The sequence below is a fragment of the Trichechus manatus genome, unplaced genomic scaffold, assembly GCF_000243295.1.
Source record: "Trichechus manatus latirostris isolate Lorelei unplaced genomic scaffold, TriManLat1.0 scaffold00022, whole genome shotgun sequence".
Taxonomy (NCBI): Eukaryota; Metazoa; Chordata; class Mammalia; order Sirenia; family Trichechidae; genus Trichechus; species Trichechus manatus.
Window position 1 is genome coordinate 11,801,533 of NW_004443958.1, and position 24,752 is coordinate 11,826,284.

The 24,752-nt window shown below is 42.7% G+C and overlaps 1 protein-coding gene across 1 annotated transcript in view; it reads left to right on the plus strand.

The window, feature by feature from the left end:
• The window catches only part of FER1L6 (fer-1 like family member 6), a 120,591-nt gene that overhangs the window by 24,130 nt on the left and 71,709 nt on the right, over positions 1-24,752 (plus strand). Inside the window, exons 13-18 of the mRNA XM_004372991.1 lie at positions 4,560-4,680; positions 7,394-7,494; positions 11,137-11,227; positions 13,170-13,286; positions 15,387-15,539; positions 21,235-21,412. Coding sequence (XP_004373048.1) covers positions 4,560-4,680; positions 7,394-7,494; positions 11,137-11,227; positions 13,170-13,286; positions 15,387-15,539; positions 21,235-21,412 — 761 coding nt within the window. The remainder of the gene's footprint in view (positions 1-4,559; positions 4,681-7,393; positions 7,495-11,136; positions 11,228-13,169; positions 13,287-15,386; positions 15,540-21,234; positions 21,413-24,752) is intronic.

A 24,752-nucleotide genomic window follows, 5' to 3' on the forward strand; every position in this document is an offset into this window, starting at 1 on the left:
CTTTCTTCCATCTAGATACTCCCCTCACCGAGACTGACTCTTGACCACTGTTAGGATTGTCATTGAGCTGACTCCAACTCATGGCCACCCTGTGTGTTTCAGAGTAGAACTGTGCTCCATAGGGTTTTCAATGACTGATTTTTTGAAAGTAGATCACCAGTCCCTTCTTTCAAGGCACCTCTGAGCGGACTGAAACTTCCAACCTTTAGGTTAGTTGCCGAGAACGTTAACCATTTGTACCACCTAGGGACTCCGCTATAATAATAATAACCAAACTCAATGCCACAGTGTCAATTCCGACTCATGACAACACCGCACGTTACAGAATAGAACTGAGCTCCATGGGATTTTCTTGACTGTAATCTTTACAGAAGCAGACTGGACAGGCTTTTCTTCAGTGGCACCACTGAGTGGGTTTGATCCGCCAACCTTCAGTTAGCAAATGCGTGCAAACCATTTGCTCCAGGGATCTCCCGCTATAATAATGATTTCCAGCTCTATTTCCTTAGCCAGTCCTCTTTCCTAAGTAGTGACTCCAAACACCTCCACTTGGGTGTCCTGCAAATTATTCATCAGACTCATTGTCTTCACAGCCAACTTTGCTCCTCTTCATATCTTTCTTATGTCATAGAAAGATCCCACCACTCTCTGAGTCCTCCAAGCCACAAACTAGAAAGTTGTTGTTTGCTCTTTTTCCTTTACCCACATTCAGTCAGTGATGTAGTCTGGTCAATTCTAGTTATTAAACAATTCTCAAGTCTGTTGCCACTTTGGTTTTGTCTACCGGCATCTTCAGCCTGAATTATTTTGATAACCTCCTAGCAGGCTTGGATCTTTTTCAAGGTATTCACCAAATTATCTGAGAGTGAGCTTTCCAAAATGGAAATTTGAAGCAGTTACTCCTCTGATTCCCATCCTTCAGTGGCTCCTTGTGGCTTTCAGGATTAATTCCAGAGGTTGTGCCTGGGCATACAGATGCTCCATGATTTGATCCCAGTCCGCTTTCCTACTATCATCTCTGGTCACTCCCCACACTCAACCTCTCCTCCAGCCACACTACATCCCAATGCATCCTATTATTTGGTGCTTCTGGGCCTTTGGATATGTTCTTCCCTCTGCCTGGCAACAATAAGCCCCCTCTTTAAACCTGTTAGCTCCCCTTTACCCTTCAAGACTAAGTCCAAATTCCCTGAATCCCAAGTCTGATTTGGATTTCTATGTTCACCTCCATCCAAATACTTATCACACGGGGTTGAAATGTTTTTTTCTTCTGGCTCCCCTAGTAGACCGAGAGTACTTTGAGGGCAGAGACTCTGTCTTACTTACCTTTGTATCTTCTCAGCTCTGTGCCTGGCATATGGTAGGTGCTCATAGATGTTTTGAATGAATTAAGGAATTACTATAATCAGGTTGGGTACAGGTTGGGAGCAGAAAGGAGACGGTGGGTTGATAATGCTGTCTGGGGAGAAGGTGAGGAGTTGGGGAAGGGACAGGGTTTGAGACAAAGAAGAGTGGAGTAAATGAGATTAGTTGTAGCTGTTTGTTCTCTCCTTTTAGAGCATTCCCTGAGATTTCTACACCTTGTCGCTCCCATGGACCACCTTCATTTTTTAATCAAATTTATTAATGATTTAATTTTTCCTCTAGACTTGAAAGACCTAATTGTCTATTGCTGTTATATAAACTGTATCCAATCACTGGATTCCCACTGAAATATATTATCAACATTCAAACTATAAACCTTAGCTGGAATTTTAAACCCAGATATTATTTTTTGTCATTTCTGTGGCAGTATATTTATATCCATGTTTGTTAGGTGACTTTTCATTAGTGGTTTAGATTGGAGCACCTTCTTTGGGGCTTTTATTTGACCCTATGGTGGTCACACTTGGTTATCTGCCCTCCTTCATACACTAAAAAAGAGTCCCAAACTTCCCTGTCCTTTAACTCCATTCTCAAAACTGAGGCCAGTAATGAGTGAATCCTGTAACCAGATCTGCAGCCCTAGGAGACTTCTCTGAAACCACGCAGAGGTCTTCTGCAAACTTTCACTGGGACCAAACCAAAAAACCAAATTAAACCCACTGCCGTCGAGTCAATTCCAACTCTTAGCAAAGCCACAGGGTTTCCAAGGCTGTAAATCTCTATGGAAGTAGACTGCCACATATTTCTCTGTGAGCTGCTGGTGGTTTCGAACTGCCAACCTTTCGGTTAACAGTCGATCGCTTTATCACTGGGACCAGGCAGTGGAAACGTTCCCCAGACCTTTCTGAGCCCATTGTTGATTGCTGGTAGGGATTTCAGGGGACCGAGTGTGGAAAGAGGAGTCCCCGAGTGGTGCAAATAGATAAGTGCTCAATTGCTAGCTGAGAGGTTGGCCGTGTGAACCCATCCAGAGGCACTTCAGAAGACAGGCCTACTGATCTGCTTCCAAGAAGTCAGAGCTGTGAAAACCCTATGGAGCACAGTTCTACTCTGCACATGTGGGTTTGCCATAGTCGGAAGTGACTCTACAGCAACTAACAACAACAGCGTGGGAAGGGTTTTGGAGTTGATGAGAGTCCTCAAGGTGCACTCTCGATGGCCCTCATGGCAGTGCTGGCTAACGTGAGGAGACCAAAATAAGTCATACTGCTGTTTTTTGGTACAGTTGGGTTTTCTGTATATTTACAAGTCACCATATCGACTTGAGGCTCGATCCATGTAGTGGCAAGCCAAGGAGACAGCAGTTAAACTGGAAGACTTTATGTCTATAATAGACCCCTATACTTGCATATGCACACATACACACACAGAACACACACATGTACACACACACAGTTTGTCTTCTGCAGCAGATCTTATTACCTCCATTAAATACCATCTTGTATTTCTTCTGGCCTTTACGGTTAATAGAGCATGAGTATTCATATACAATGTATGCATTGTCCTGGAGCTCAGGGATGAGACTGGAGCTAAAGACTTCAGATAGCGGGTCATCATTCAATTCTCAGGATTGCAGGCCTACGCTTGCCTAAAGTCACAAGGCCGGTTCTGCGTCAGGGCAGCTATTCAAGCTGGCAGTCTTCTTGCTCCTCTGGCGGTGTGGCGCCCTCCCATCTGCTGTCCTCCATCTGCACTGCATTTGCCTGAGAAGCCACAGAACCCTGGTCCAAGTGGACTCAGCAAGACCAGCAGGGCCCTGAGAATCAAAAAGGCAAAGGCCTTGACCATCATTAGCACAAAATAATCTAAACCAAAGGAACCTTGGAACAACATGCAATATGGGCTGGGAATTTATTTAGTTGAAGAATTCTCTGTGCAGTCACTTAAAATAGAGATAAAGTAAAGAGAGCAGTTCGATTTCTAACTTTTTTTTCGTTCTCCTTCTGCAATAACAATCTCAGTTCCTGCCAAGAACTTATTTGGCTTCTCTTCTGAATGGACGCCTGCTGGTTTATTTTCTGCAGAACAGGACACGGGGTATCTTTGCTAATAGTGTATCCCTCAGAAGAAATTTGGGTTAGAGAGCTAAAAAGAACATCCACCACTCTTTCTGGCTGAAGTTTCTCTTTAGTTTTTTGGAATGGAAACAAAGCTCTCTCTCTTTCTGTCCATAGCCACGTTGTTCCAAATATAGTCCACTCTGTCTACCATGAACTTTGCCTTGGCCTTCCTTCCACCATCCCGGGTGTTTGGGGGGAAATTCCAAAGGATATGGGGCAACCTACTCAAGAAAACAGCTGTCATTAGCAGGGAACTTCTTCAAATTTTTGCTACACCTTCTCCCACCTTACTTGCTTCCACACTTATCCCCTCCTTCCTTGAGAACCAAAATTCACGAATGATCTCTTTTTCTGACTTCAGTCTCACCCCATTAACTGCCTCTTTCTCATTAACATTTAAACACATCCAACTGTCACCCTCAAAAATTCCCTTTGGCTGCATGTCCCTCTACTAGCTACTGTGGGTGACATTATCAGCACCAAAGCCTGGCAACAATGAATATATGATGGATGGATGGATGGATGGATGGATGGGTGGATGGATGGCAAGCCATGGATCACTAAAGATATGTTTGGTGATGGTGGCAGCAGTCCAGCTCAAGGGCACATGCCCTCACCTTCTTTAATAATACTATTACCCTCTTAGATTTCTCTAACAATGTAGGTTTACAAATATGTTCACATCTGTTATCCCAACTGATCCCTATAGAGTGTCTGGCATGTAGACATTTTAAAAAAAAGAAATAGATTTCCTCCCTCTTTCTTCTCCAAATTTAAGGCCTTCTTCCTTGCAGGCTTGCCTGATAAATCCTGCCCTCTTGTGGTCATTTGCAAGCTTTGCCCTGGGTCTGACGGTAGTCATTAGTACCTTCCCTTTGTAGCCACATGATTGCTCATTTTCTCTTGTTCAGGGGGTCTCCAGTTAGAGGCCAAGGCTGGGGCTAATAGTTAAAAGGTTCTGTCATTACCACCGCCACCCGTCTTGCCCACAACATGCAAAACTTGAACATGTGGCTGGATTGACTGAAAACCACTGATTGTCAACTAACTGCCAGTCTTAATGTGTTTTCTCAGGAATTACAACTATTTGCCATTTGATGCCAGGAAGCCTTGTGTCTACTTCATCAGCTCATGGGGAGACCAGACCTTCAGGCTCTACTGGTCCAACATGCTGGAGAAAATGGCGGACCTCCTGGTAAATGACTTGGATAGCCAGCGGGTTTGAAGATCAGGAAGCTGGGGGCAAAAGGAGATTTTTGTCCACCTAGTAGACAGTCTGGACCTTAGTTTAAATACAAATGAATAAACGTTGCTGCATTTGGAGGACATAGCACAGACATATCACATGGTGTCTACATTGTGGACCCAGGGGAATGAGAATACAATTTACAAAATCCCTGGACTTTAAATCAGATGACCTGAAGTCAAATCCCTGCTCTGATTCATACTGTTATAGGACATGCAGATAGGGCAGTTTCCTTATCTCCAAAGGGAAGGGGGCTGACAACCTTCTCACAAAAATGATAGATACTGGATGCACCTAAAATAAAATCCTAAATTCCTAACATGGCTGACAGGCTCCTACAAGATCAGGCCCCACACACCTGTCCAGTCCATCTTTTCACTTGCTTCCTCCTTTACTTTATTCCAGTCACACTGGTCTTCTTTCAGTTTCTCAAAGAAACCAAGTTCTTTTAAGCTTCACAACTACCAACACTCTGTTCCATCTGCCTAAACTATTTACCTCCTCTATTCTTCTCTTGCATAACCCAGTCAACCTTTGTGGCTCAGCTTCAACGCACGTCCTCTGAAAAGCATTCTGACCCCTTCTCCTCCCTCATATCCTCTCCCATCATACTCTGTTCTTCTCCTTCAGAACTCTTATCATAATTTTTAATTTATTTGTGTCTTTATTTGTTCAATATCTATTTCCTACTGTTTCTATAGCATCTACTGTAATACCTGGCAGCTGGTAGGAGCTAAATATTTGTGGAATTGAATATGTGAAAGTATTTAAAATAGTGCCCAACTGCAATAAATTGTACCTTGTCCATCCAACCTCCAGGGAGGAAAGAAAACCTAGGAACTCTGTTTCTTTGGTATTTTCACTTTCCCTCTAAGAATCCCTTTCTCCTACTCTCACATTCCTCTTCCCATGCCACACATCTTACTACACATCTTACATCTACTCTCTGACCCACCATGACTCACCAGATAACCCTGGTCTTCTCCCTCCCATTCCATTAAAACCTACACTAAGTGAAGAACACACTTCTGTCTCTTGTTTGCTTTATAATCCTTGTCTAATTGTGTAAAGCCACATATTGTCTCTGGCCTTGGCCTTGGGGATTCTAGGCATCATGGAGAAGGACTCCGAAAGGGGCCCAGGGGCCTGTTTGGCTGTCATACCATGTGGAGGTCACTGACTGTCTTTGTGAGGCTGGTCTTGCCTCTCTCTCAGACAGAATGATTTATTTCTAAGAGGCTTGGCAAAACAAATCAGAATTTCTCCTAGAGGCCATAGTAACCTCTAGCAATCATTTCTTCTTCCTTTCTCAGTCACAGGATCCCTTCCATGCTGGCATATCAGTACTTCCTCATGGCTAACATGATGGAACGTTCACTAAGCACCAAACACTGTTTAAGGAATCCTGGTAGCACAATGGTTAAGCTCTCAGCTCCTAACCAAAAGGTCGGCAGTTCAAACTCACCAGCCGCTCCACAGGAGAAAGATGTGGTGGTCTGCTTCCATGGAGGTTACAGCTGTGGAAACTCTATGGGCAGTTCTACTCTGTCCTATAGAGTCGCTATGAGTCAGAATTGACTCCTCAGCAATGGGTTTAAGCACTGTTTGAGGAAGTTTACAACCCCTATGATGTTGTAGGCAGGTACTATCATTATCCCTTTTTCAGATGAGGAAACTGTGGATAAAGAGGTCAGGTTACTTCACAGATGGTAGAGCCTGGATTTGAATGAACTTAGGCAGTCTGACCCTGCAGCTCAAACCATTAACCACTCCATGATGTTGCCTGTTCTTATCGTGAAGTGGAGAACAGGGAAACTTATGTCCCCAAGCACTAGATTTTGGCATGTGATAGAGATAGTAGTTTTTGTGAATTCTAGCAAAGCACTGGCAGCATGTACATTTTCCTTCAAGCCACTGAATGGAATCCTAGATTCAGCTCCAAAAAGGAAAAGTACAATTATTAGGTATACAAGCATACAGCCATTCCCATATACAGCCTGCCCCACCCCTCAGCTAAAAACTCACATAATCAGAAGAAATGATAGCCCTTAAATTTCAGGGATTATTCAATATGATTATATTTCTATATAGGAAATCGACTTAACATTGCTTTTCAAATTTTGGTAATTAAATCTAATTTACTCTACTAGATATTCCCTATGGCATTAAGTTTCCCTACAAGAAACCAAAACCAAACCCATTGCCATCAAGTCGATTTCGACTCATCGTAGAACAGAATAGAACTGCCCTACAGGGTTTTCAAGGAGCGGGTAGTGGTTTCGAACTGTCGGCCTTTTGGATAGCAGCTGAGCTCTTAACCACGGCGCCACCAGAGCTCCAAGTTTCTGTACGGGGTAGACTAAATAAATGGTGCCCAGATGGGAAATGGATCTGTGACAGAAGCAATGAGTTTTGGCAATGCAGATGGAAACTTGTATCTGGATCAATTTCAGTTAAGAAAGAGAAGGTTCAAAGTTTCGGTTCTTTGTATGCTTGGGGTGCAGGGGCATTTCCCAGTTCAGGCACGAGAAAATGAGTGAAATCTTCCTCGTGCTCCGAAGCAAAAACAAAAATTAGCCAAATACTAATGTTATAATCAGTATCTCTACTACAGCGTGTGATTCCCACCCCTCATCCCTCTACCGCTGTGGTTTGTTTTCAGGAAGAAGGTATAGAAGAAGTGAGAGAGCTGATCAAGATTTCAGAGGAGGTGCCAGAAGAGAAAATGAAGATGGTGCTCAGTGACTTTATCAGTCAAAGCAGGTAGCAGGAGTGACAGCTGGCATATGGAGAGCTAAGCGTCTATGAAAGCAGCTCTGAATTACCTTGAGAACATAGTCGATTTTACATGCATTCAGATGGGCACTTTATAGTATTGTATCTTTATTTTGTTCAGTCATAGCTGGCACTTATGGGCTAAATATAATAAACAACTAAACTACAAGCCAAAGGGGGGAAAATGAAAAGAAAAGCAAGCAAGAAAGATTGACTACAGAGACTCTTCACGAAACAAGGAAAATGCTAGAAGTGTTAGTGCACAGTATGGTGCTTTGAATTTGGTAGGCACTCAACAGATATTCAACAATTAGATGGATACCTTATGTCATATAGTATTTAGTAGAAATTTTCCTGTAACACATTAATAAGCACCAATAATGATTTATTTCAGGTGGTAGGCAATAGAATAAAAGACCAAAAATAGGGTATATTAATTACCTGTAACTGTATAACAAATTACCCCAGGAACTTAGCGGCTTACCTCAACAGCATTTCTTATCTCACAGGTTCTGTGGGTCAGGAATTCAGGTGTGAGTGAGCTGGGTCCTCTGGCTCAGAGTCTCTCACAGGCGACAACCAAGGTGTCCACTGGAGTTACAGGCATCTCAAGGCACAGCTGGGGGAGGCTCTGCTTTCAACCTCACACCTGTGGTTATTTGCAGGATTTAGTTTTTCATGGGCTATTAGGCTGAGTTCATTGCTGGCTGTTGGCTGGAGGCCACCATCAAATCCTTGCCATGTGGACCTCTCCACAGGGCAGCTCACAAGATGGCAGCTGGCTTCATCAGTGAGAGCAAGGAGAGGGAAAGCAAGCAAGATGGAAGTCACAGTCTTTTATGAGCTAATCTTAGAAGTGACATCTTACTTTTGACCGATTCTATTGGTTATAAGCAAACCACTAGGTCCAGCCCACGCTCAGAGGGAGGGGATTACACCAGGGGGTGAGTACCAGGAGGCGTGGACCACCGGGAACCATCTTAGAGGCTGCCAGTCACATAAGGAAACACTTGGGCTAACTCTTGAAATTAATTAGGTCAAGACTTGAGCAGAAACGAGAATTTTTCATAATGGAGTCAATGGAAAAGGGGTGGAGATTAATTTGGTGTAGAGCAAAAAGTGATAGACAAAGAGTTGCTAAATTCTGATCTTTGGCTTTATACGTTCTATCTTTTTTCAATCTTTCAGTTATCCAACCATTTTCACTTAAAAAACAAAAAGGAAAGAAAAGAAAAAAAAAGTTGAGTTTTTTTCTACTTTTATTCTCTTTCATTTTTCATTATAAGAGCAGTATATATCAGTACTGCTGCTGTGATATGTAAGACCACCTGCAATTCCCTTTGAGCATCTTTAAAAACCTGTATAATGCCCTTATATGTTTTAAAATGGTTTGTAGGTAAATTTCTAGCTCAATACCTTTTCTGTATTAGGAGGTTACTTGTGGGTGGTGATTAATCATGGCCCTTTCTCCTTCAAGTTTACAACCAACTGAAAGAATATTCCTAAGGGTCAGACAGAGATCAAAATGGTAGTTTTTATCTGGTAAACCCGGATTTGCGAAAGCAGCTTGAACCTGAGGTCAAAGTGGGCTTCCTGCTCCCATCCATTCATGGCTGAGCAGCTGGACTTCCGGGGCTTCCTCCCTACCCTGCCCCCCACCCCCCACCCCCACACCGCTTCTGCAGGGACAGGAGGTGAGGAAGTTGCCCACAGTGAGCTGGCAGACTGGGTCTGAAAATCAGAGAATGAATGGCAACGTGTATAGTGGCCATTTACTCCAATTTCGATGATGAAATAAATGATTCTTCCCTTTATGGGGAAGAGGGGAGCCCTGGTGGCATAGTGGTTAAGAGCTCGGTTGCTAACCAAAAGGTCGGCAGTTCGAATCCACCAGCCTCTCCTTGGAAACCCTATGGGGTAGCTCTACTCTGTCCTAGAGGGTTGCTATGGGTTGGAGTCGATTCCTTTGCAATGAGTGTGATTTTTGGTTTTATGGGGGAGAGAGAGATCAAAAGTGGTGGTTACCTTGTCCCCCTGCGCTGATCCCTCCTGGGAGATGGAGTAGAATTCCTCACGCCTCTGTGAAAGGCAGGAGTGGGGCAATAAGACTCCTTCCTCAAAATATAATCCTTTTTATTCCTTTTAAAAATTAAGAGACAATGGTGTGGAACTCTTCATTGGAGGTATGGCTTCTTGGACTTCCTTTTTTGTTTCCTTTGTAATTGATTTTTTCAATACAAAAGTAATAAATATATGTTCACAGTTAAAAAAAAAAAGCATAAATGTATAAAACAGAAATGCGTCAATTCTCTCTTCAATTCCTCTCTCCAGCCCGGCTCTCCAAAGAGAAAAGTTTGATTTACCCTTCTGGACCCTTTTCTGTGCATTTGCAAACAACACACTCTAACAGAGACACTCACAAAAATACTATATTTATTAAAAAAATCATACTATACATTTTGTTCAGCAGATTTCCTTTTTACTTAACGATATATCACAGGCATCTTTCCATAGCAGTATGTAATAATCATCCTCAGTATTCAGTTGTGTGGATGTGTTACGCTATATTTAACTAGTTGCTAATGGTGTTGAAATAGTTCCCATTTATTTTGCTGTTAGAAACAATGCTGTGATTAACATTATTGTGTAAAGATATTCTTGTAAAATTGTTGGATTATTTTTAAAAGATAGAATTCTAGTATAATATTTGGGTCAAGTTACATATACATTTAAATATTGATTAAAAACAAGCAAACCAAACCTGTTGCCATCAAGTTGATTCTGACTCATAGCGACCCTATAGGACAGAGTAGAACTGCCCCATAGAGCTTCCAAGGAGTGCCTGGTGGATTTGAACTGCTGACCGTTTGGTTAGCAGCTGTGAACTTAACTACTACACCACCAGGTGCTGTCAAATAGCCTCTAAACATCATAACAAGTTACACTCGCCTCCAATAGTGTGGGAGAGTGACAATATCCTCACATCTTCACCAGCCTTGAATATTACCAATTTTTAACCTTTACCCGACTGATAGGTGAAAATGGTATACGTTTTAATTTGTATTTAAGTTATTACTAATGAGGACAATATCTTATTTCCTCAAGTTTTTTGACCATTTATATTTTTCTTAAATTGCATTAATAATCTTTACCATCTTCCTTTTGAATACATTTTTAACTTCATCCCCAACAATGTTACTATTTAGCCTTTTGTACAGTTTTTAAAATGTGGGAACATTTCTCAGTATTGAGTCTGAAATATCTCCTTTACATACCATTTTTCAGGAAACTTTTGGTGTGTGTTAAATTTATAAGGTGAGGGAAACGACATTATTTTGTGTCTGTTATTATAAATTTTGACAGCAATTACAACCGATACATACTGGAAAAAAGTGGAAAAACAAATATCCTTTCCCCAGAACTAAAGTGGGGTCTGAGCATCATTTCCAATTTGCATTTTGTTGCTTAAGAAAGTTGGTGCCTCACTGTATGATCCTAAATTAAAAATCTCAGTTCAGTGGCTTTATCAGCTTTCTTATTGTATTGCAGAAAGTATATTTGCAAATCTCTGGAATTATATAAATGGACTTTCACTAAGTAGATTTCAAAATTGTTATTCTTCTCTTACAGTGCCTTTATCTCTGAAGCAGAAAAAAAACCCAAGATGTTGAACCAAACTACTTTAGATAAGAAACGACTTACGCTCTATTGGCAGGAGCTGGTATGTGAACATCTATTTATACTCTGAACGGAGTTAAAACATGTGCTTTAAAAATAAACATCATGGATGAGGCATAGGCCATAGACCAGATGAGAATAAAGTTCTAAACGTCAGACATTTGTACGATGTAGAGACATGAGAGGTTGGAAATGAACTTGCATTTATTTAACACTTACAAGAACCCATCCTTCCTACTTTCTATTCTGATGGATTTTCCCCCTTATTTTCTTGACATTTGTATTTTTCCCAGGGCTGTAGACCTCAGTCAGCTGTCCCACAAGCTGAGAGACCAAAAGAAATAACTATTCTCTCCTCCTTGCTTTCTTGTCATTGAAAATTGTGTAGAGAGTTGAAAAGCCTTGCTTATATGCACTTCTTAAGAACAGGGCAGCATTTGATGCCTCTCTGTGTCCTAGATCCTTTGCATAATGCTGGGTGTCTGGTAGATGCTCAGTCTTTGTTGAATGAGTGGTGACTGAGAAATGCCAGATGAAGTCCGACCCTGGATTATCCTATCCTGAATCTTCAGCTCCAGCAATGGCACCAGGAATATTTTATATGAGGCCGTGATAATTTTGCAGGAAAAAAAATCATGCACTGCTTGAGTTGTCCAGGGGGATTTTAAAGATATGAGTGGGGCCCAAAGAGATTAAAAAGTTTTCCAAAGGTCACAGCTAGTTAATGGTGGTTCAGAGACTAAAATCCATGCCTCTTAACTCCTGGCTCATCCTTCTTGCCACTCTGCCAGGATACTTTTCTTCAGTCCTCCAGAACATTTAGGGGATGTCACATTCCCATTGTATATAAGATCTCTCTCCTACCCTAGTTCTTTAAGCAGCTCTGGTGGTGCAATCGTTAAGCACTCAGCTGCTCACTGAAAGGTTGGTGGTTCAAACCCACCAGCCACTCCACGGGAGAAAAGAGCTGGTGATCTGCTCCCATAAAGATTATAGCCTAGGAAACCCTATGGGGCAGTTCTACTCTGTCACATGAGGTCACGCTGAGTTGGAGTTGACTCCACGGCACTCGACAACAACAGTAATCCTTCTTTAGCATCTCTGACTGCCTTCTCGGTCTCTGCAATGTCCATCTATTACCTGTTGTCTGTAGAGGTCTAGTGTCTCTCATTGTGCAACAGTCCTTGCCCTGAACAAGTCCATGATTTCAACAACCACCAATATCTTTGTAGTGACCCAGCTCTATCTCCTCACCTCCAGACCTGTTTCCAACCTCCTTGGAGACATCTCACCTGCACATCTCACAGCCCCTCAAACTTGATATAACCTACTGGACCCATCATCTTCTCACCTGTATTGGCACCGCCAGCTGTACTTACTGCCCCAGCAGAAGCTGAGGAATCAATTTTGAATTCTTCCTATCCATCGTCTTAAACAGCTGGTTGGACCTGCCCAGTCCTGCTGATTCTGTTGCTTAAAGATTCTGGAATTTACTCCACTTCTTCATCCCCAGAATCACTTAGTTCCTTAGCATCTCTGGCCTAGACTATTGCAGAAGGCTTACTGCAATCCATCTTCCAACCCAACCAAAATGGTCCTTCTAAAACACAAACTTGATCAGGTTACTTATTGCTTAAATCTTTGGAGTCATAGCTTAACGAATTGTGACTGCTATTATTATTGTGTTGTTAAGCATCAGAAAGTCTGAATTTGGGTCTGGGCTAACGCAGCTGTGTAACCTCGGCAAACTGGCCTTTCTGGGCCTCAGCTTCTCATCCATCAATTAAAGGTGAGATGATATTCACTGCCTCCATATTCCTTCCAAATTTCTATGAAATGGGCAGCGTGCCCAGTGGCAGACCCTGAAACAGTCCATGTGAGCAGCTCAGATGGAGCTTACAACCACCATCAGGAACTCTCCAGACAGCACAATGCTTGCTGTCTAGATTTGAGAAAGATCTACATTGACTCTTTTCTTGTTTTAGGAGGCAATGACCAAGGAGGCGAAAGGGATCATTCAACAACAGCAGAAGTTATCTCTCGATGAAATGATCAGAAAAGCCCAAACCTTTGTGGAAAAGATCCACTTTCTTGTTGAAGAGGTAAATCAATCCTAAAGGCAAACCTTATTTGGAAAATTAGACCCAATGCCTTCCTAGTGAGGTCTGGATATCAGGTAAGGATGAAGGATAGAGCGCTGTTTTTTCCCAAGACCTGCTGAGCTGAGCAGGCACTGTTGGTTTAGGGGTGAGAGAGGAGATTTTTAAATTAAGCCAAACATATACAGCTTTATTGATGGTTTACAAAGCATGAATATTCAGCAGCAATAAAAAGCACGTTCCCTGGTGGATTCAAGAAAAGGCCAAATAAGTACGGTATCTTTGATAAGTTTTCAGCTGTAAGAAGATTTAAATCCATGCCCAATAAATGTCAAAACAGCTTTTCATTTTTAAAGTTAAGTTGTAAACAGTGCCTTCTGGTGAGTGCTCAAATGATCTAGAAAGGTCTTCATGTTTGCATCTGTCAGGTACTGGAGCTCCTTCTTGAAGCCTGAGAATGAGTAGAAGTTTCTTAAGTTGGGTTTCAGGGAGAGGTACAGATTTACATCTTCCGTTATTCTTGAAAGTTGTGTTTCTTGTCACGTTATCAGTCATTCCCCGGAGGCATAACCAGCAGTGAGACAGGCAGGGAGTTGACGCAGGAATTTTACTATGCACTCAAAAGTTCAAACCAGACATTGAAGCTTCAGGTCTGTGACTGAAGACTCTGGGGTCAGGAAAACCTCCATACCAGTGTCTGTTCTTCATATCAAGAGAAGGGCTGAACTTCTTTGGGTGCCAATTATACCGTAGCGTTACGGGGTTAGAAGAAGTATGTGCTTCCGGTCCAGGAAGAACAAAGCCTAGTTTCTGACAATATACCTCCTTTTTGCTTTGGTAGTTATATTGGTTCAGAAATGTGCATTTCAAACACGCACAATGTAATGGGCCACTTGGCAGGAAATTCTGCAATTCCAGCCTTGATTAGCTCACTTTAAAGTCTAGGTTTTCTGTGCAATTTAGTCAAGTTTCTTCTGAATAACCATCTAAAGTGGAGCTAAAATACTTGGCAATCACATTTTAGGTATCGAGTCCCTTGTAGAATTGTTTTCCGTTCCTTAAGTGCAAACAGAAAGGCATTCATGAATTTTCATTTTTGTTATTTTATTTGAATGTTCTGGAAATGTTACCTGGCTCTGAAGAGGTTTATTTACCTTTTCTTAAAATTGTGCTTTAGATGAACGTTTACAGAATAAATTAGTTTCTCGTTAAACAATTAATATACGTATTGTTTCATGACATTGGTTGCCAACCCTGCGATGTATCAACACTCTCCCATTCTCAACCTTGGGTTCCCCATTTCCATTGGTCCAGCTTTCCTGCCCCCTCCTGCCTTCTCGTCCTTGCCCCGGGGCTGGTGTGCCCATTTAGTCTTGTATACGTGGTTGAGCTACATGTATTATTGTTTATTTTATGGGCCTGCCTAATCTTTGGCTGAAGGGTGAACCTCAGGAGTGACTTCAGTGCTGACTTAAAAGGGTGTCCAAGGGCTATATTCTCGGGGTTTCTCCAGTCTCTGTCAGATCAGTAAGTCTGAACTTTTTTTGTGAGTTTTAATTTTGTTCTGCATTTTTCTCCAGCTCTGTCCGGGACCCTCTCTTGTGATCACTGTCACAGCAGTCAGTGGTGGCAGCCAGGCACCGTCTAGTTGTGCTGGGCTCAGTCTGGTGGAGGCTGTGGTAGTTGCGGTCCATTAGTCCTTTGAACTAATCTTTCCCTTGTGTTTTTGGTTTTCTTCATTCTCCCTTGCTCCAGACGGGCTGCAATTCTTCAGTTTAAACAATTAGAAGAAAAAAAAGTAGTAGAAAAATGTTTGTTCTACAGATGGAGATAAGTAGGCCACCAATATGCCAAACCATGTATCCAACTTGCATATCCTCAAAGCACAACAAGTAATTTGGCATATGGGGTTTCCATGTACTGCTAATTCAAGACCAAAAGCTTTCTCTTCTCCAGGAAGCTATACTTAACTTGCTTGGTTGCACAGGTGTTTTCAGTCACAGAACTTGTTTTGCAGGAGAAGAGGGACTGTTTCAGCGTAGGAGAACTCTGGATGTGCGCTTGTTGAATACCTATCACATCCCATTCTCCTTCGTTCCACAGCCACAGCACACCATCCCTGATGTCTTCATTTGGATGCTGAGCAACAACAAGAGAGTGGCATATGCCCGCATCACCTCCAGAGATGTGCTCTATTCCCCCATCCGGGAGCAGATGGGCAAACACTGCGGGAAGATCAAAACTCATTTCCTCAAAGTAAGTCTGCATTAGTTTTGACTACAGTGTCTCTGGGCGGTACAAATGGTTAATGTGCTCGGCTGCTAATCAAAAGGTTGGAGGTTTGAGTCCACCCAGAGGTACCTCAGAAGGAAGGTCTGGCTATTTACTTCCAAAAAATCTGGCTTTGAAGAGCCTGTGGAGCACACTTCTACTCCGACACACGTGAGGTCAGCGTGACTCAGTCAACTTTGACTACAAGATGAGAAACCTCTGTTTTCCTGGGTGGCTCAGCATTTCTAGTGTGTGTCCATCTCTCTGAATCCACCCTAGTGCTGTAAGCCTTGAATTACTTCTTTATCTGTATTTTCCTTTGGCCGTTAGGATTGCTTTGGGCGATAGCTTTCTAAATCTTGTTGAATTCAGTTGTACTGACATGATGAAACATCTTGATTAGCAGACTGAGTAAAATTAATTTTATTCCTGTTTTGGTTGTTACCCTTGCTTTTTAACTCTCTTTCCTTGATCTCCTTTTCTCCTCACTGGATGGGTAACTCTGAAGAGAGCAACAGCTGCGCCAGCGGGACAAAGTGCTTACACACCTGTCACTCACTCAAGCTTCTGAGCTGGAAATGAGGAAGTGGAGTAAGACAAAGCATAGAAAGTAAACCTCTAGTTTCTGAAAGTATAGTCCATGTAACATTGTCCTTTAAGTGGCTTCATTAAACATTCCATGCTCACATGCATTTAGGAGGCTGTGGCTGTAGCCCTCTCTTAGAGTTTCGTAAGACCCTTTAACCAGTCTTCTAATGCTCAGAGAAATCCTGCAGTTGGGAAAACACCATGAAGTTTTTAAACCTACACCTCCCAAGCTTATTCAACCAAAATAGCTATTTACAAGTTTTAGGAAACCACTGTTCTTCGGGGCCCGGTTTGGGGAATATTAATCTGGAGTAGCTTTTTTGTTTCACAAAGGAGGAAAAGGTGCCTCGTCAGAAGCCACATGGCTCAGTAATGCAAAATTTGTCACTGCCACCGGGGTTTCATGGTACCTGGTTTCTTGGTTTTTTCTTTTTTTTCCCCTGATTTAAATCTATTTACAATGCTACTTAAGATAGTGGAACAGAATTTTCAAAACTCATCCCAATTCCACCATCCCCAAAACCAAAGTTATCCCCTTTCAATCTCATCCCGCGATACCTCTAATGGCCGGAAAGGTGGAAAAGAACATTCGTTACCAAAAGAAAAACCTTCCATGGACTGAGCCAGATGCACTTGCAGCCCAGAGGGCGGTGTTTAACCTTCCTTTTTTTTCTCCTTTAGTCACCTCTCTGTGCTGAGTCCACCCCAGGCGGAGCCTCATTTCACTCTTGTCTCCATCCCTAACCAGTTCTATCTACTGCTCCACACCTGAGTCCAGTCTCTTCTTCTGTGGCCTCTAGCTGTCCGTCAGCTTTCGCTAGTGTACAGCAAGTGGAAAGTGGGGGCTGAAAGACATCTTTTTGGGTCCTGCCACAGAGTGAAACATCTACAAGATAAACAAGCCTTTCTCTTACTCATGTTGATTGACCAACTGTAACACAGTTTACGTGAATTATCATCTTTCTCTCAGCTCTCTGACTTGCCAAGATTACCTCTTCCTTTAAAGCTAGTTGGCATGGACCAGGACCCCTGGGAGAGGTGGGTAGAGGGTGGGAGAGGCTAAGACTTTAGCATTCTGTTGCATGTAATTTTCATACGTTGGTGATCACAGTTTTGATGCACTTTTGCATTCTTTCATTATTTTTCCCTGGTGATTTTCCCATATCTTACCATGCTATTCTCAACAGGAGAGAACTTTCTGTGGTTGATAAGGCTTCAGTGACACATGAGAAATAAAGAAAAATAGGGGAGAAGAGAGAAAGTGAGAAAGACACACATCAGGCTGGAAGTGCATGTGAAATTAAAAACGGGATGTTTTTTGAAAGCCCTTAGGAAGGTGTTCAGTAACGTTGGGTGAATTCCAATTTGAATACTTAGGTGAGAGAGAGCCTCTACATCATCTTGTAAGCGAACTGAATTTGTGTATTAAAAAAAAATGTAGAAGCTACAGACTTGAGGATTGCAGCAGTGGTTCTTATGTAACACTTTCACAAGATGGTAGCTAAGTTTTTGTTCTAAACATGAGTTCACACACACATTGTTTTTGTAGCAGCAGAAATGGATAATGCTTTTTCTTGTTTTTGTTTTTGCTTTACTTTAAGGAGTAAAAAATATTTGACTTGCTTGGGGCAATGTCACATAGTAAGTTAAGAGTCTTGTTCCTTAAATACTTAAAACTGTGGTCTGCAGACCACTGGATCAGCATCAACAGGGAGAAATGCAGACTCTCAAACTCCACCCCAGACCAGCTGACATTTTAACCAGATGCTCAGGCAATTCATATGTACTGATATGTGTGTAAGGAGCACTGGCTAGGAGTATGGTCTCTGGAGTCAGGTAGAACTGGGTTTGAGTCTTGGCTCTATCCATGGCTCATTCTGTGACCTTGTGCAATTGTCTTAACCGCTCTGAACCTCTGTTTCTTCATCTTTAAAACGTACATAACAAAAAAATCTACCTTATTTAATTATTATGCATCTACCTTATAGAATTATTGTGAGGATTAATGATAATTTATGACTTGTTACTATTATGAAGGAATTAGAACATTGTGTGTGTACAGATGAACCTTAGGCCAGGCCCTGGAACAATGTAAGTGCTCAACACATGTTAAATATTATTGTTAGAAAAAAAGAAATAAAGGACTATTCGTTCAACGACTATTTATCAAGTGCTTCCTGGGTGCCAAACCTTGAAGATCTCGCTGTGAACCCACAGGAGTGAAAAAATATCAGACTGACCCTGTGAATTGATGTCCTAGTGATGTCTACAAATGGCAGAACAATTACTTTGATTACAACAGAATGACCATAGGTTCTCACTAAATATTTGCTTTATTGAACAAATGCTTGATATATTTTAGCTGTTATGATTATTAAAGAAATGATAAATTGAGGATTACCTGTCTTCTTATAATTAAACAATTTTCAGATTGCAGAATGTTTGCTTTCATCAACAACAAAATGACCTTAAGGGCTCAGTAATGATTTGTTTTATTGAGCTGAACAAATAATCGTATCTCCTCCCTAAAGAATAAGAATAAAATCCTTATTCCTCTACATAGTGAAAGGGTTCTTCTGTCTCATCTGTGCCGTCCTCTGCCACAGCTCTTATGCTCACTGGTTGCGATTCCTTCTTTTCTGAAAGCTCTCAGCACTGTTCCTGGAACAATGAGAGCACTCACTAGTATTAGCTCATATTATCACTATTAGTTCCTGTCGCCATGTCTGTGCCCAAGCACTTCCCTCTTCCCTGATGCCTTCACTACTGGGCCAACTCCAAAGTGTTGTTTGAGGCCCATCTATATATTTGAGTCTCAAAGAAAAGATGGAAATACCTGCTATTTTTTCTTCTCGACCCCTCCACCCCCCTTAGCATTTTCTTTTATACTTAGCATTATTATACTTACCGTGTGAGTAATTGAATACAAGTCAGTCTCTGTCTTAGTTTCCTGGTGCTGCTGTAACAAAAATACCACGAGCAGGTGGCTTTAAAGAACAGAAATCTATTTTCTCACAGTTCTGGAGAAAAGTCCGAATTCAGGGCACGGCTCTGGGGAAGATTCTTCCTTGTCAGTAGCCCCAGGAGTTCCTGGGTGTTCCTTGGAGTCTGTCTTCCCCCTATGTATGCGTCTCTGTATCTATTCTGCTCTTTTTATAGCTCAGAACAAGTTTAGGACCCACCCTACTCTGGTATGACATTGTTGACATAACAAAAGAAAAACCCTATTTCCAAACAAGGTCATATTTAACAAAAAAAATGAACCCATTGCTATCGAGTCTATTCTGCATAGGGTTTCCAAGGAGCAGATGGTAGATTCGCACTGCCAACCTTTTGGTTAGCAGCCAATCTCTTAACCACTGAGCCACCAGGGCTCCTTTTACAGGTATAGAGGTTAGGATTTCAACACGTTATTTTGGGAGGGACACAATTCAACCTATAACAATCTTCTTGTCTAGACATGAGCTCATGGAAGGAGGGCTGGACCATGTCTTCGTTACTCTGGTGGCCCCGGGCCCCGCTCCCTCAGCAATAGTCTAGTGGCCCTTGATGTAGTTGACTGAAATGAGTTGCTAAAATCTGTTCATGAATTTGCCAGAAAGCAAGCTAAACAGGCAAACCACCATGCTCAATGTTGGATCCAGGGGCTCTCCAGGGCTGCCTTGGAAATTGTCAGAGCAAGTGCTAGCCTCTAGGATTCTGTGATTCTCTGTGGAAGAGGAGTAGTGCAGAAGAAAAGGGAGATTACTGGTAGGAAATTCTAAGAAACACTAGGAGGAGGCACTTAGAAGAGTCAACAGAATGAAGAGGTGGAGATGTCCCAAGTGCCACAGGCCTTGTCAACCTCCTGAATGCAGCCGAGCTGGAGGCTGGGACTGCTTAGACGTGGGCAGGGAGTCCCCTAATCTGGCTACGGAGAGATAAAGGAGCAATACTATGTGGAGTTGTGTCCTTCACATCTTGAGAATACATGCACACACATACACACACACACACACAAATACATGTACGTGCACACACATGCCCCATATACACACTCACATCACACATACTAATATACACATAAATGCAGAAATTCAAACACACATAAATATATATACAAATCAGAGCATATTCAAAGGCGAGAAAGAGGTAGAGCAAAGGAATTAGAAACCACGCTGCATAAAGAAGGGATGAAGGAAGAACTAGAGGTGTTTAGTCAAGAAAGAAAGGACATGGGAGGGACAGGTAGTTTTCTTCAAGGCCTGACATACGGAAGAAGCATTTGAATTCTTCTGAGCAAACCAAAGAGGTAGAACTGTGACTGACAACTGGAAGCTCCAGGGAGGGAGATTTCACCTCAGTGCGAGAAAGAGGCAGGCTATGGGGGTTCAGATTCTAGAGTCTAGATTTGGGCTCATCTCTCCTGGGTCCGAGCCCTGGCTCTGTCACTTAAAGCTGAATAATCGTAGCCAACTCATTCAACTTCTCTGGGCCTGAGTTTCCTCATCTATAAAACAGGGGCTATAATAGTACTTGGATTCTCCGGGTGGTGTGAATGGTTAATGTACTTGGCTGCTAACCAAAAGGTTGGCGATTCAAGTCCACCCAGAGGTGCCTTGGAATAAACTCCTGGTGATCTACTTCTGGAAAACCAGCCATTAAAAACCCTATGGAGCACAGTTCTACTCTGACACACATGGGGTCTCTATGAATCGAAGTCAAGTTGATAACAACTGGGTTTTATCATGGTGGTGGTGTTGTTAGGTGCCGTCAAGTTGATTCTGACTCATAGTAGCTACCTGTAAAAACCCTCAGGACCACAGTTCTATTCTGAAACACACGGGGTCACGTGAGTTGGAATTGATGCATTTTTTTTTTTTTAATTAGCTTTTAGCAGTCCAGTGCATAGAAGTGTTTATCACAGTGCCTGTTTAAGCCTCAGGCCCAACTAAACCTGGATCCGTCTCTGGCAACTGGGGTCATTGCTCTCACTTTGGTATAAGAAGAGAACTGTTCTCCAGGCCAGGTTCCCAGGAAAGACCTACTCAAAGAGCGAGGCCAATAACTGGTTCCTACTAACGAGGAAGTCTTCCCTGTAACCCTTCCTCAGCTTCCTGGAAAACGGCCTGCTGGCTGGTCAGTGCAAGCGAAAGTGGATGTGTACCTGTGGCTGGGTTCCACCAGATACTCCAGTGCCATTTTGGACAACTTGCCTACAGGCTATGAAGTAGAAACATCCTCCAAAGTGACTGCTGTCAGTCACCCCCCTGACAACCTGCTCTACCAAGGTATGATGCCCACTGGGTGGAAGGGCCATTGGATGTCACTGGCGGGCTTCTGAGAAAACAGGGAGGAGGGAACCATCTAGCATAAAAATGCTTTCTTTCATGTTACTGGAGAGAAAGTAATTTGAATTTCTTTATAGACAGACTCTACGGGTTGAGTTTTCATTTTAAGCAAAAGATGCCTTTTAATGAAAAGTCAGCCAATTCTTGCGCTGATGTGACTTGTGAAGAATTAAAGCAGTTTTTCTTTTTACATGGCATTGGTTTTCTCTTTTTTAAATTGGGGTAAAAATATATAACATGAACTTTGCCATTTTAACCATTTTTAAGTGTACGATTCAGTAGCATTAATTACATTCACAATGTTGTGCAACCTTCACTACTGTCTACTTCTAAAACTTTTCGATCACTCCAAACAGAAACCTGTGCCCATTACACAATACCTTCCATTTCCCCCTTCCTCCAGCTCCTGGTAACCTCTTTCTGTCTCTATGAATTTGCCTCTTCTAGATATTTTGTATAATTGGATAATATACTGCATCTGGCTTATTTCACTCAGCATAATGTTTTCCAGGTTCCTCCATGTCATAGCAGGTATCAGAACTTCATTGCTTTTTATGCCTGATTTACATCTCCTAGATGACCCAATGGAAATTGGCAGTGGTGTGGCCAGCCATGTTTCTCTAGCTTGGTTCTTGGCGGCTTCTAAAAATTCAGACTGCTTTGTGCAATCCTTTCTTCTATGTAAATTATTTTCTATGAGTGACATCCTGTTTACATTCCCATGCAATTTGAATTTTATCATAAATATTCATGTCTTACAGTTGCATTTTGCTTTGTTTCCAAATCACCTCCATTTGATCTGTTGTTACTGAATCCAGATAAAAAAAGCAGACTGGAAAAAGCAGACGTTTTAGCTTCATTTCTGCTGAGGCTGTGCTTTGAACTGAGCGGCCTGTTGGAAACACTGGAGAACTATCTACACACCCAGGTTTCCCGTGCTGCACGAGGTTCCTCTGATATTGGTGGACCTTGGCTGCTGGTGGAATTGAAATAGCTCAATGGTTAGAGAAGACAAGGTCCTGGAGATATTAGCCAATGATCCAGCTCATGGTTTCTGCTCCCAATGTCAATACATAAAAGTAAGGAAGTCCCAGCCTTGCCCCTTTTTGGAAAATGCATAGCATTTACCCTGGGCCAAGCATTTTGCCCTATGCATTATGCATAAGGTCCTATTGAGTTCTTACATCAACCATGGGAAGTTTCTTCATTTTACAGATAAGAAAGTAACTATCAGAGATGCTCAGAAATTGCCCAAGATCACACAGCTAGTAAATGATGGAGCAAACTTATTTCCAAACCCTGCTTTCTTTCTACTACCGTCCATCCTACCTTTAGAAACAACATTGTGTTATCTTTTTATTCCTATAGACACTATCTCTAGAGACCCAAGGGACACCCCCCCCAAAAAAAAAGGCACAAGAAAGGGAAAAAAAGGCACAAAATGCCTGACTCTATTTTACTAATTTAAAGTCAACAAGGTTCATATGCTGACCTGCAGCCCGAGAGGCACTAATGTCCCCACATTAGAGACAAAGACAATGAGTGTTTGAGTGTCTGGCTCACGGTGTCACAGCTATTGAGAGGAAACCAGGTTCAACCCCCAGTGCATGGTCTTTCCCCACTACACCAGCTTCTCCACTAAACATGTTTGCTGTCCTGGTGACTAACAATTGAGAGGAGAAGAAAGGCTTTTCCCAAAGTGTTCTGATCTCTCAGTGTTGGCAGGGAGTGACCTAATGAACCTCTCTGCTGTGCCCCCCTGGCATGGGCGAGCTTTGGTGGCCTCTCACACCTGCTGGAGAATCTTGTTTCTTCAGCCATTTTATGCTTCAAAAAATACCCACTGGGCAAATGTTCGTCCTCACCTACTCTATAGAGAGCATGGGGGATGTAGAGATGAGAAAGAGGTGATCCTGGCTCTCAAATGGAGCAATCGGACATGTCTCTAATAACCAAGAAGTGGAAAGCGCCATACACAAGAGATGAGCCACCCCAGTATGAGGAGAGGAAAAGGAGCCTGGTTTTATTAGTTCAGGGAACAGAGCTGGTGGGATTCAGCATTTCATGGGTGAAGAAAAGCCTAGACTAAGTAAGTAGCACCCCTGGTGCTGTGCCGTGTACGGCCGGTGTGGCAGTATGTGGGAGCCCTGGTGGATTTTCTCAGGGGATGAGACATCCCCAAGTTCACATTCAGCTGAGGAACATATCTAACTGTGTAGCATGTCAAAGGACAGGTGGGCTATCTCTGGACACACGTCTATCAGAGAATTCCTGTGCATCTGCGGAACATTCCATTGTTTGCTGTTGCCATTTTGAGGAGCTCTATTGTCAGCAGGGCCTAGCCTGTCCACTCTAGGTTTTATGGGTGTAAGTGGAGAGTGGAGATGGCGAGTGGGGGAGACTTGGAATTGGGTCCAAAGAATAGCTTCTCTGGTTCTCCTATGAGATTTGGCCAGAGCTTGGAGTACCTTGCTGTACAGGTACCTGGACTTAATTTGGAAGTGTGCAGACCTCAAGTTTCTAAACCCTTTGCAGGATGAAAGTGGGGACTGATATAGTACTACACTCTCAGGCTCCATGCTGGTCCTGGGTAACCAGACAGTGGCATGGGGTGGAGGGACAAAAAACTGTCCAGGCCTCATGACAATCAAGTGAGAAGTCGTCTTTGATGCCCTCTGCCCACCCTCCTCTCTCCCTGCCAACCAGGGGCCAAGTCCTGTAGCAGCCAGTTCTGCAATATTTCTTCTATCCTCTTTATTTCAATCCCCCACCGCTGCACTAGATATGCCCTCAAACTTCCCAACCAGAGGGCTGGTGCTGTCTCCTATTGATCTCCCTCTGGCATCTCTTCTTCTATTCACTGCTCGCCTGACTCATGGTCTCATCCTCCTGCAGCATTGCTCTGCTATCCACAGCTCCTGTGCAAAGACCTTCAAGAGCTCCCGACGGCCTGCTAAGCTAGGTGCAAATGCCTCATTCAGGCCTCCAAGCCCTCAGCAATATGGCTACAACTGTCTGGGACCCTCTACTCTAGCCAAACAAAACCACGTTCTGTCCCCTACACGGCCTGGCATTTTTGTTCTTGTCTTGACCCACCCTGCTCCAGACACCTGGCAAGCTTTCTGCAGCCCTACTGACACCCATCCCTGCCTATCAAATGCCTCCATCTCCAGAGCTCCATTCCAATGGCAGTGCCACCTGCCGTAAAGTCTGCCCTCTTTTATTTGAGGGTGCTTTGGCAAATCTGAACTGTTCTTTTGTGTGCACATATTCTTATTGT